Source organism: Haliotis rufescens, unplaced genomic scaffold (assembly GCF_023055435.1).
Source record: "Haliotis rufescens isolate VD_foot unplaced genomic scaffold, xgHalRufe1.0.p SCAF_53, whole genome shotgun sequence".
Classification (NCBI taxonomy): Eukaryota; Metazoa; Mollusca; class Gastropoda; order Lepetellida; family Haliotidae; genus Haliotis; species Haliotis rufescens.
The window spans coordinates 1917584-1929390 of NW_025964257.1; the positions used below are offsets into that span (position 1 = coordinate 1917584).

Below are 11807 nucleotides of genomic sequence, written 5' to 3' on the forward strand. Positions count from 1 at the left end.
TCCCTTGCCCGTTCCCTCCCTCGCTCCCTTGCCGGCTTCACCCCCCCCCTCCCTTGCCCGTTCCCTCCCTCCCTTGCCGGCTCCCCCACCCTCCCTTGCCCGTTCCCTCCCTCGCTCCCTTGCCGGCTCCCCCACCCCTCCCTTGCCCGTTCCCTCCCTCGCTCCCTTGCCGGCTCTCCCCCCCCCTCCCTTGCCCGTTCCCTCCCTCGCTCCCTTGCCGGCTTCACCCCTCCCTCCCTTGCCCGTTCCCTCCCTCCCTTGCCGGATCTACCCCCCCCCCCCTCCCTTGCCCGTTCCCTCCCTCCCTTGCCCGCTTCACCCCTCCCTCCCTTGCCCGTTCCCTCCCTCCCTTGCCCGCTTCACCCCCTCTCCCTTGCCCGTTCCCTCCCTCGCTCCCTTGCCCGTTCCCTCCCTCGCTCCATTGCCCGTTCCTTCCTTCCCTCCCTTGCCCGTTCCTTCCCTCGCTCCCTTGCCCGTTCCCTCTTTCGCTCCCTTGCCCGTTCCCTCCCGCGATCCCTAGCTTCCTTGCCCGTTCCGTCCCTAGCTTCCTTGCCCGCTCCCTCCCTCGCTCCCTTGCCCGTTCTTTCCCTCCCTCCCTTGCCCGTTCCCTCCCTCGCTCCCTTGCCCGTTCCCTCCCTCGCTCCCTTGCCCGTTCCCTCCCGCGATCCCTAGCTTCCTTGCCCGCTCCGTCCCTCGCTCCCTTGCCCGTTCCGTCCCTCGCTCCCTTGCCCGTTCCGTCCCTCGCTCCCTTGCCCGCTCCCTCCCTCGCTCCCTTGCCCGTTCCTTCCCACCCTCCCTTGCCCGTTCCCTCCCGCGATCCCTAGCTTCCTTGCCCGTTCCGTCCCTAGCTTCCTTGCCCGCTCCCTCCCTCGCTCCCTTGCCCGTTCTTTCCCTCCCTCCCTTGCCCGTTCCGTCCCTCGCTCCCTTGCCCGTTCCCTCCCTCGCTCCCTTGCCCGTTCCTTCCCGCGATCCCTAGCTTCCTTGCCCGCTCCGTCCCTCGCTCCCTTGCCCGTTCCGTCCCTCGCTCCCTTGCCCGCTCCCTCCCTCGCTCCCTTGCCCTTTCCCTCCCTCCCTTGCCCGTTTCCTCCCTCGCTCCCTTGCCCGTTCCCTCCCTCCCTCCCTTCCCCGTTCCCTTTTTCGCTCCCTTGCCCGTTCCCTCCCGCGATCCCTAGCTCCCTTGCCCGCTCCGTCCCTCGCTCCCTTGCCCGTTCTCTCCCTCCCTTGCCCGTTTCCTCTCTCGCCCGTTCCCTCCCTCCCTCCCTTGCCCGTTCCCTCCCTCGCTCCCTTGCTCGTTCCCTCCTCGCTCCCTTGCCCGTTCCCTCCCTCGCTCGCTCGCCCGTACCCTCCCTTGCTTCCTTGCCCGTCCCCCCCCCCCCCCCCCCCCTTGCCCGTTCCCTCCCTCGCTCCCTTGCCGGCTTCACCCCCCCCTCCCTTGCCCGTTCCCTCCCTCCCTTGCCGGCTCCCCCAGCCTCCCTTGCCCGTTCCCTCCCTCGCTCCCTTGACGGCTCCCCCACCCCTCCCTTGCCCTTTCCCTCCCTCGCTCCCTTGCCGGCTCTCCCCCCCCTCCCTTGCCCGTTCCCTCCCTCGCGACCTTGCCGGCTTCACCCCTCCCTCCCTTGCCCGTTCCCTCCCTCCCTTGCCGGATCTACCCCCCCACCCCTCCCTTGCCCGTTCCCTCCCTCCCTTGCCCGCTTCACCCCTCCCTCCCTTGCCCGTTCCCTCCCTCGCTCCCTTGCCCGTTCCCTCCCTCGCTCCATTGCCCGTTCCTTCCTTCCCTCCCTTGCCCGTTCCCTCCCTCGCTCCCTTGCCCGTTCCCTCTTTCGCTCCCTTGCCCGTTCCCTCCCGCGATCCCTAGCTTCCTTGCCCGTTCCGTCCCTCGCTCCCTTGCCCGTTCCGTCCCTCGCTCCCTTGCCCGTTCCCTCCCTCGCTCCCTTGCCCGTTCCTTCCCACCCTCCCTTGCCCGTTCCCTCCCGCGATCCCTAGCTTCCTTGCCCGTTCCGTCCCTAGCTTCTTTGCCCGCTCCCTCCCTCGCTCCCTTGCCCGTTCTTTCCCTCCCTCCCTTGCCCGTTCCCTCCCTCGCTCCCTTGCCCGTTCCCTCCCGCGATCCCTAGCTTCCTTGCCCGCTCCGTCCCTCGCTCCCTTGCCCGTTCCGTCTCTCGCTCCCTTGCCCGCTCCCTCCCTCGCTCCCTTGCCCGTTCCCTCCCTCCCTTGCCCGTTTCCTCCCTCGCTCCCTTGCCCGTTCCCTCCCTCCCTCCCTTCCCCGTTCCCTTTTTCGCTCCCTTGCCCGTTCCCTCCCGCGATCCCTAGCTTCCTTGCCCGCTCCGTCCCTCGCTCCCTTGCCTGTTCCGTCCCCCGCTCCCTTGCCCGCTCCGTCCCTCGCTCCCTTGCCCGTTCTCTCCCTCCCTTGCCCGTTTCCTCTCTCGCCCGTTCCCTCCCTCCCTCCCTTGCCCGTTCCCTCCCTCGCTCCCTTGCTCGTTCCCTCCTCGCTCCCTTACCCGTTCCCTCCCTCGCTCGCTCGCCCGTACCCTCCCTTGCTTCCTTGCCCGTCCCCCCCCCCTTGCCCGTTCCCTCCCCCGCTCCCTTGCCCGCTCCCCCCCTCCTCTCTCCCCCCCCCCCCCCCCCTCGCTCCCTCTCTACAAAGCAAACACGTTACAATTAAAGCATGTTTCGGTGACTGAATTGGCTTTAAATCTCCTTTATTACTTCATCAACTTGTCTGAACGTCAATAACTGGACAGGGAGAACAGGGGTTCCTTCTTGGCCAGTTCCTATTGTTAAGGTATGAGTCGTGTCTCCCTTAAACAATATTCCAGATTTATTTATTAAAGGTTCATTTATCACCGTCAAAATTTAATCTGGATCGGTAACGTTTTTTTATATATAAAAACTCCTGTAACCTTTGCTGGTAGTGAGAGGTGACGATGGATCGGTTGGTCAGGCACGGTGACTTGAACTGTAAGTAATCCAGTCTTGACCAGACAATCCAGTGGTTTACATCATGAGCATCAATCCACGCAGTTGGGATACGATGACATGTATCAACAGTCAATATTAATGCCAAATTCCTTTCCTCCAAATTGGTATCAGCAGAACATTATACACGGAACAAGAAAAAAACAATGGGCTTTTATACGATGAAAGACAACATTTATTATTTTCCAAAATATGGTGCAATGCAATTGATACAATAGAAACTTCTCACTGTACATAAAGTTAATACATAATAAGTAACACAGAGCATCACTGTGGCCCATCAACAAGGTGAGAGATTACATCATCATATCATCAAGGGCTTTATATTCTCCCTGGGACGATGGCACCACCGGCATGTAGTGAAGCAACACGACTTTACCAGCTGAAGGACAAACAATATCAGATACAAGACACCAGTGGATACTAGCCGATGGTTTGGACGCGGGTGGACAAGTCGTTTAAGGCGCTGCAATCTATTGTGTAGAGTTGCTTCCCCTCTACGTGCCAGAACCCCATGATGGTGGGTTCCAATCTCAGTTACACCCTGATTATGTTTCCCGATTTGTCAGCATCATGCTCATACAGTGTGGTCTGTATCTTCATCCAACATTACTCTACCACGTCGCTCGACATGACTCAAATACTGTTCAAGGCGGCGGAAAAAAACAAACATACCCAATAGTAGAAACTTGCCACCAACATATATACAAAATGTACTAGTAGCAAGGATATACTGGCAACAATTAGAAATGACTAACCTATGATAGAAACATGGAACCAAAGTATTCCAGCGAATAAATAAGAGGCTAGTGTAAGCTAGTCATCAGTATATAGAAGCCACCATTTTATGCTAAACACATGAAGAAATATGTCATCAACGGACACAGGATTCCTGTTTTTATTAGTCATCAGTAGTTACCACTTACAAACATGGAACCCCATTATTCCAGCGAATAATTGATAGGCTAGTGTAAGTTAGTCATCAGTATAAAAGCCACAATTTTATGCTAAACACATGAAGAGATATGTCATCAACGGACAAAGGATTCCTGTGTATATCAGTCATCGGTAGTTACCAGTTATACACCAGTGGCTACACAATGCGAATTGATCATGTTAAATATACACCAGTAGTTAGTAACCCAAATACGTACTAGATCTAGACATCAGTATTATACATCACTAGTAATTACCAGTTATACACCAGTAGTTAGTAACCACAAATACGTACTAGATCTAGACATCAGTATTATACATCACTAGTAGTTACCAGTTATACACCAGTAGTTAGTAACCCAAATACGTACCAGATCTAGACATCAGTATAATACATCACTAGCAGTTATCAGACACCAGTAGTTAGCAACTACAAATACGTACTAGATCTAGACATCAGTATTATACAATGTACATCACTAGTAGTTACCAGTTATACACCAGTAGTTAGTAACCACAAATACGTACTAGATCTAGACATTAGTATTATACATCACTAGTAATTACCAGTTATACACCAGTAGTTAGCAACCACAACTACATACTAGATCTAGCCATCAGTATTATACATCATAAGTAGTTACCAGACACCGGTAGTTAGCAACCACAAATACGTACTAGATCTAGACATCAGTATTATACATGACCAGTAGTTACCAGTTATACACCAGTAGTTAGCAGCCACAAATACGTACTAGATCTAGACATCATATACATCACTAATAGCAGTTATACACCAGTAGTTAGCAGCCACAAATACGTACTAGATCTAGACATCATATACATCACTAATAGTTAGCAGTTATACACCAGTAGTTAGTAACCACAAATACGTACTAGATCTAGACATCATATACATCACTAATAGTTAGCAGTTATACACCAGTAGTTAGCAGCCACAAATACGTACTAGATCTAGACATCATATACATCACTAATAGTTAGCAGTTATACACCAATAGTTAGCAACCACAAATACGTACTAGATCTAGACATCAGTATTATACATCACTAGCAGTTACCAGTCATACACCAGTAGTTAGCAACCACGAATACGTACTAGATCTAGACATCATATACATCACTAAAGGTTAGCAGTTATACACCAGTAGTTAGCAACCACAGATACGTTCTAGATCTAGACATCAGTATTATACATGACAAGTAGTTACCAGTTATACACCAGTAGTCAGTAACCACAAATACGTACTAGATCTAGACATCATATACATCACCAGTAGTTAGCAGTTATGCACCAGTAGTTAGCAACCACAAATGCGTACTAGATCTAGACATCAGTATTATACATCGCTAATAGTTAGCAGTTATACACCAGTAGTTAGCAACCACAGATACGTTCTAGATCTAGACATCAGTATTATACATGACAAGTAGTTACCAGTTATACACCAGTAGTTAGCAGCCACAAATACGTACTAGATCTAGACATCATATACATCACCAGTAGTTAGCAGTTATACACCAGTAGTTAGCAGCCACAAATACGTACTATATCTAGACATCATATACATCACTAATAGTTAGCAGTTATACACCAGTAGTTAGTAACCACAAATACGTACTAGATCTAGACATCATATACATCACCAGTAGTTAGCAATTATACACCAGTAGTTAGCAGCCACAAATACGTATTAGATGTAGACATCATATACATCACTAAAGGTTAGTATATGCCAGACACCACTAGGTACAGGTGACCGGTTTATGCCTGACACCACTAGGTACAGGTGGCCAGTATATGCCAGACACCACTAGGTACAGGTGGCAAGTATATGCCTGACACCACTAGGTACAGGTGACCAGTATATGCTAGACATCAGTAGATACAACTAGGTGCTTCAGACCAGTATATGCCTGACACCACCAGGTACAGGTGACCAGTATATGCCTGACACCACTAGGTACAGGTGACCAGAATATGCCTGACACCATTAGGTACAAGTGACCAGTATATGCCTGACACCACTAGGTACAGGTGACCAGTATATGCCTGATACCACTAGGTAAAGGTGACCAGTATATGCCTGACACCACTAGGTACAGGTGACCAGTATATGCCTGACACCACTAGGTACAGGTGACCAGTATATGCCTGTCACCACTAGGTACAGGTGACCAGTATATGCCTGACACCAGTAGGTACAGGTGGCCAGTATATGCCTGTCACCACTAGGTACAGGTCACCAGAATGCACTAGACAATGGTAGATTCTAGACACAACTAGATAACAGGAACACGTGCGGACTAGACATACGTACTTGACAAAGACGTAGGTACTTGGCACCTGTAGGTACTAGAGACCAGTAGGTCATATGAACCATCAAATACTGGATACTATTAAGCACAAGATAAGAATAGATAATAGAAACCAGCCAATACGAGACAACACTAGGGATGGGACACCAGACGGTACTAAACTCCACTAAGAATGAGACACCAGGCGGCACTAAACACCACTAAAGATGAGACATCAGACGGTACTAAACTCCACTAAGAATGAGACATCAGACGGTACTTAACTCCACTAAAAATGAGACACTAGACGGTTCTAAACTCCACTAAGAATGAGACACCAGACGGTACTAAACTCCACTAAGGATGAGACACCAGACGGTACTAAACTCCATTAAGGATGAGACACCAGATGGTACTAAACTCCACTAGGGATGAGACATCAGACGGTACTAAACTCCACTAAGAATGAGACATCAGACGGTACTAAACTCCACTAAAAATGAGACACTAGACGGTTCTAAACTCCACTAAGAATGAGACACCAGACGGTACTAAACTCCACTAAGGATGAGACACCAGACGGTACTAAACTCCACTAAGAATGAGACATCAGACGGTACTAAACTCCACTAAGAATGAGACACCAGACGGTACTAAACTCCACTGAGAATGAGACATCAGACGGTACTAAACTCCACTAAGAATGAGACATCAGACGGTACTAAACTCCACTAAGGATGATACACCAGACGGTACTAAACTCCACTAAAGATGAGACATCAGATGGTACTTAACTCCACTAAGAATGAGACATCAGACGGTACTAAACTCCATTAAAAATGAGACACTAGACGGTTCTAAACTCCACTAAGAATGAGACACCAGACGGTACTAAACTCCACTAAGGATGATACACCAGACGGTACTAAACACCACTAAGAATGAGACATCAGACGGTACTAAACACCACTAAGAATGAGACACCAGATGGTACTAAACTCCACTGAGAATGAGACATCAGATGGTACTAAACTCCACCAAGTACTACACTTAACTGCGTTTCAAAATGGCTGTCAGCTAAATTGTTCCCAGTAGTTTGGACAGTGACACATTGTTACTACTGTGTGGGACCTACACGGTTCTGACAGGAGTTGCGGCAAATGGCCTTCGCCGTCTCTCTGAAAGGTTTGTACATTTTGAAGTAAAGAAATAGCTTGATGATGTAATAGGAAGAGTTAACTGCCCAGAAAACTGCCTTGACGCCTTGTATCTGAACCTTGGCTGAGATGGTGATAAAGATGGGGATGAAGGTGAGGAGGTAGATGATGGTCGTGATGTGGATCATCTGAGATAACTGCACCTTATTCATGATGTTAGGACCTATGTTGGACATGGTAGGACATTTCATGAAGGACCGAATTCTCAGGTAGCAAGTCGCTGTGGTGCAAATTGGGATGACCGGTATGTTGAGAACCAGCAGAAGAAAGAACCAACAGTTGGAGGGGGTTAAATCCATGTACATGATATCTGAATGTGACTTGAGGTCAACTGTGTAGACTGACGGCACAACATGGTACAGGCTACTGATCGCAATGTTGATGGCCCAGGAACAAGCCACGAAGGCAAAGACCCGTTTCCATGTCACCAAGCGCTTATACTGCAGCGGCCTGCATATAGCCAGGTACAGGTTTACTGAAAGGGCGCTTACGCTGTGAGAGACCACGCCACTGAGACTAAATAGGGAAAGTCGAAGGTGTATGTCAAATTGAACAAATCCTGGACGAATATAAGAATAAATGAGGACAGTCTGTATAACACTTTCCTGAATGATTTCAGCTACAGCATGGTTTATCATGAGCGCTCCAGAGAATCCTCTCATGTCAGGGGTTCCGGCAATGATGAAGATGATGACGATGTTTCCAATAATGCCCAATGCGTTGACTAATCCAGTTATCACCGTTGTTATTATTGTCGTGTCTGTGAACAATACAGTTGCATTATCCTTGTCCATTATAACGAATCTGACCGCAAGGAATGTTAACTAAAGTCACCCTCAAACATAAAGTATAGTGACGTTTTCAATGCTCGGTGTTGCTAACCTCCAATGGTATGTCCTTGCCAAGTGGATGCCTTTGTCAGGAGTACAACGTTGTGTTGACAGATTGATTAAGTGTTACACAACTCCAAGGCGCAGTAGAAAAGTCAGAATCAGCCGTATCATGTGATCCACCTTCTATTTATGGGGATGTTGTTCTGGCAATTTCCACTGCAATAACAAACAATAATTAGTACTAATTAGGAAATAACACATAATACATCCACTTATTCTCCAAGGTGTGTGAGTGTGAGTGAGAGGGTGAGAGAAAAAGAGAGAGAGAGGTGACAGAGATTGGAGAGAGAGAGAGAGAGAGAGAGACAGACAGACAGACAGTCAGACAGACAGACAGACAGACAGAGACTGAGACAGAGACTGAGACAGAGAAAGACCGACAGAAATAAATAACGATATGTTATATAGTGACATGGTAAGACTAGGTCAGACGGGTACTCCTTACTTTAGGGACCAAATCCCTATCTTTGTCTGCAAACGAAGTCCGTGTTTTCACGTCAATTTAGTAATATATCTCCTGTTTGATTGTCACTCAAAGGGGTAAATGTAGAGAGTTTCTATCCATGAAATGTGTCAAAAATCACTGAAACATTGAAAATACCACGCCCCACAATTTGTTTAACAAAAATATTTGTTCAAATGCAGGTGTTCATAAATTGTTTTCATGTTGTTAACTTATAGTGTATAACTTGTAAGCCAGGAAACATTGCTTAAAAAGGAGAAGAATTTAGGCATATTAGATACTGGATCTACTACACATTGTTCAATTGATGTCATCTTGGATATATATCACTATATTAACATTAAGTAACACTTATGCACGATAAAAAGTAACATTCATCATTAATGCTCTTTAGGTTAATAACCTTGTTTTCACATAAACATGTTGTACTACCCGGTAACCCGATCCGACTAGTCTGTCGTACAGACCTTGTCTAGATGTATTCAGTTAAAGCCCCACCCTGACTATAAATAGCCCGCAAGGTGGCGGTGTTTCAGTTTCGAACAATGACTGACAACAGTAACACAACCGAGTGTCCGGAGAAGCTTTTTGAAAACCATACGGGAATAAGATCACCATTGACCGTCAAAATTCGTATCAACTTGAATGACAAACCATGGATACAACAAATCACTCCATATCTAGATATAAGTCAATAAATTTTCTGTAGTTTTAACATAAAAAATCGAAAATGCGTCTGCATCAATCACAGAGCTTATTTACGGTTAGGCTATAAATAGCAAAGCACATGGTCATGTGTACATGTGACACATTCAATGTATTTGTGGTCAAAGTGCATTGTGTTTGTATATTGTTACCCCAGAACAGCAGCAGAACATCGGTTTCGGTTAATGTAACAGTATCGATACTTAAATACGAAATTGACGACACGATTCTTTTAGTTCAATCCGAAAATTACAGAATTTGTTTAGTTTCGGTCATTTGCATTCAACAGTTAGATCTTGATCTGTTCCACACAATAATCAGATTATATTTATAAAACTTAAATTATTGCACAGATTTTTCAACTAGTGTTTAGGAAGGGGCCTAATTTGAAGCGTCAGAAGTTGCGCCAATTTTTCTCAGCTTGACAACAATAGGTGAATATGTCACGTGTATCAACATAACAATGCACATAAGCAACTGGTAATTAAGTAACGAAATATACTTGACGTTTTTCCCGTTTTGTCAACACCAATCCTTCATCTGCTGCAACGTTTAATATACGTTTCTTCAAGTCCAAGTATTTGCGATCTCTCCAAACACTTCGTTTATTTAGCTCAGTCCAGAAGCAATGTGTTCGAATCGACGAATTTCTGCAACATGGTGGCCGCACCATTCCCTAACTGCGGTTGTCTGTCCCGTGTCACGCATGGTTGACAAAAGAAGTGTGAACATACATATTCGGCTTCATCTGGTTCCACAATGAAATCTCGCTGTGACACTGATTCAGTACTCCCAAGAATCCGCACTGAATTTGTCAAAGTTTCTGTTGCACTTGCAAGTGCGGGAAGAGAGGCGCCATCTTTTCGATTCGAGTTGTGAATCGGAATGATGTCATCTTGAATTGGAACTTTCTCCACGATAAAGTCACTAATGTCATTATCGAAAAGACCAAAGGCTTCCTGATTATCTCGAACAACTCTTCGTCAAATTAGGATTTACATGAAAATGTTTTGTTGCTCATATTAAAGACGAGCGAAATTGCAAAATTCTTGACAGTTTTAAGCAGCAACTCGATGCGCTCATGGGGCGTGGTTGCTAGGAGATCGCGTGGGTCAGAAAAGGGAAAACAAAACGTTTTTGAAAGTAATAAAAGTAATCCGCTGTGCAATCAAAAAGTACCTTTCTATCTTTTCTAAAAGTGCAAATCAATTTATTAATTCATCCCAAGGTCGTAACCCTGATGAAGGAATATTGTAATGACGCCGTGAATGAGACCGTGTGTATTACATTGTTGAATACAACTGACCAGGAAGATTGTTGAGGCACTTTATGACAGATGCTCGTCATGGATGGAGAAAAATAATGTATCTGAGAGAAACATTGTTGCTTTGAGCTTCGAGACAAAACATGTGTTCATGCCGAAGTAGTTTACAAGAGAGGATGATCTGTGCAGCCAGCGACCTGAATAAGCTTGATGAAAATAATGTTGAAATCTATTTTCTCGCACATGACAGAATTAATGTGAACATATATTTATTTGAACATCGTTTCGAAGTCTGTGATGCTGTCCGTAATTTGATATGTTTATTTCCATTCTGACGTAAAATGATATATATCTAATGCTTTCGTCTCTTGATTTTGCTGCCGCTGTGGAAAATTGCGCACCGATCTAATAAAAGAAATACTACTAGATCTACCATTGCACCGTCATAAAAGAACCAGGTCAACTTTATCTGTGTTTCGTTGTTTATTAAAAATTTGCTTCCGAAGCAAAGCGAATCGATCTACATCATAAATTAATTCATAGACTTGATTCTAGTACCAAGTGTTTAAACTTTTTTTATAAATGTCATAAAATAACTTACACAATTATTGAAAGACATTTTTTTATAAGTAATATATTTTATTTCGTCCGCCCGCTCTCTGGTTAGTTTAGGCATGAGGGGAGAAACACATACAAAAAATATGGATGGCCTTATGCAAATGACACTTGGCATGCCAATCAACAGGGATCTAGGTCACTGGGACCAGCCAAGTTTCACGGATCGAGTTACTTCGGCATGAGCAGCTTCATCGGACAAGTGAGACTTTGCCAAAATACTTTGCTACTGGGCAATGAAAAAATGTCACGGAAACGACCAAAAACTACTTTGAAAATATGTTTGACCATTACCAGGTTTTTTTTTACACGATCGTTGTCATCCAGATTCTAGATGAGGCAAGACGAACACAACGAAGAAAAACACTGTGTGAATCACCGATTGCCGTATATATTGTGAGAAATGCCATTTACAAACTGCA

General features: G+C 46.3%; 1 protein-coding gene across 1 annotated transcript; it reads right to left on the reverse strand.

Moving 5' to 3' along the window:
* Positions 1-668: 668 nt before the first annotated feature.
* Positions 669-1757, reverse strand: LOC125374169 (octapeptide-repeat protein T2-like). Its single transcript, XM_048385004.1, has 2 exons — positions 1658-1757; positions 669-1591 (listed from the first exon to the last, which is right to left on the reverse strand). Exons 1-2 carry the CDS (start codon positions 1755-1757, stop codon positions 669-671), a joined length of 1023 nt encoding a protein of 340 aa, XP_048240961.1.
* Between the last annotated feature and the right edge of the window lie 10050 nt (positions 1758-11807).

Coding starts and splice junctions, on each gene's coding strand:
- LOC125374169 (XM_048385004.1), bottom strand. CDS start 1,757: ATGGAGCGAGGGAGGGAACGGGCAAGGGAGCGAGGGAGGGAACGGGCA. Junction 1,592..1,657: donor AGGGAACGGGCAAGGGAGGG/GTGGGGGGGTAG, acceptor GAAGCCGGCAAG/GTCGCGAGGGAGGGAACGGG.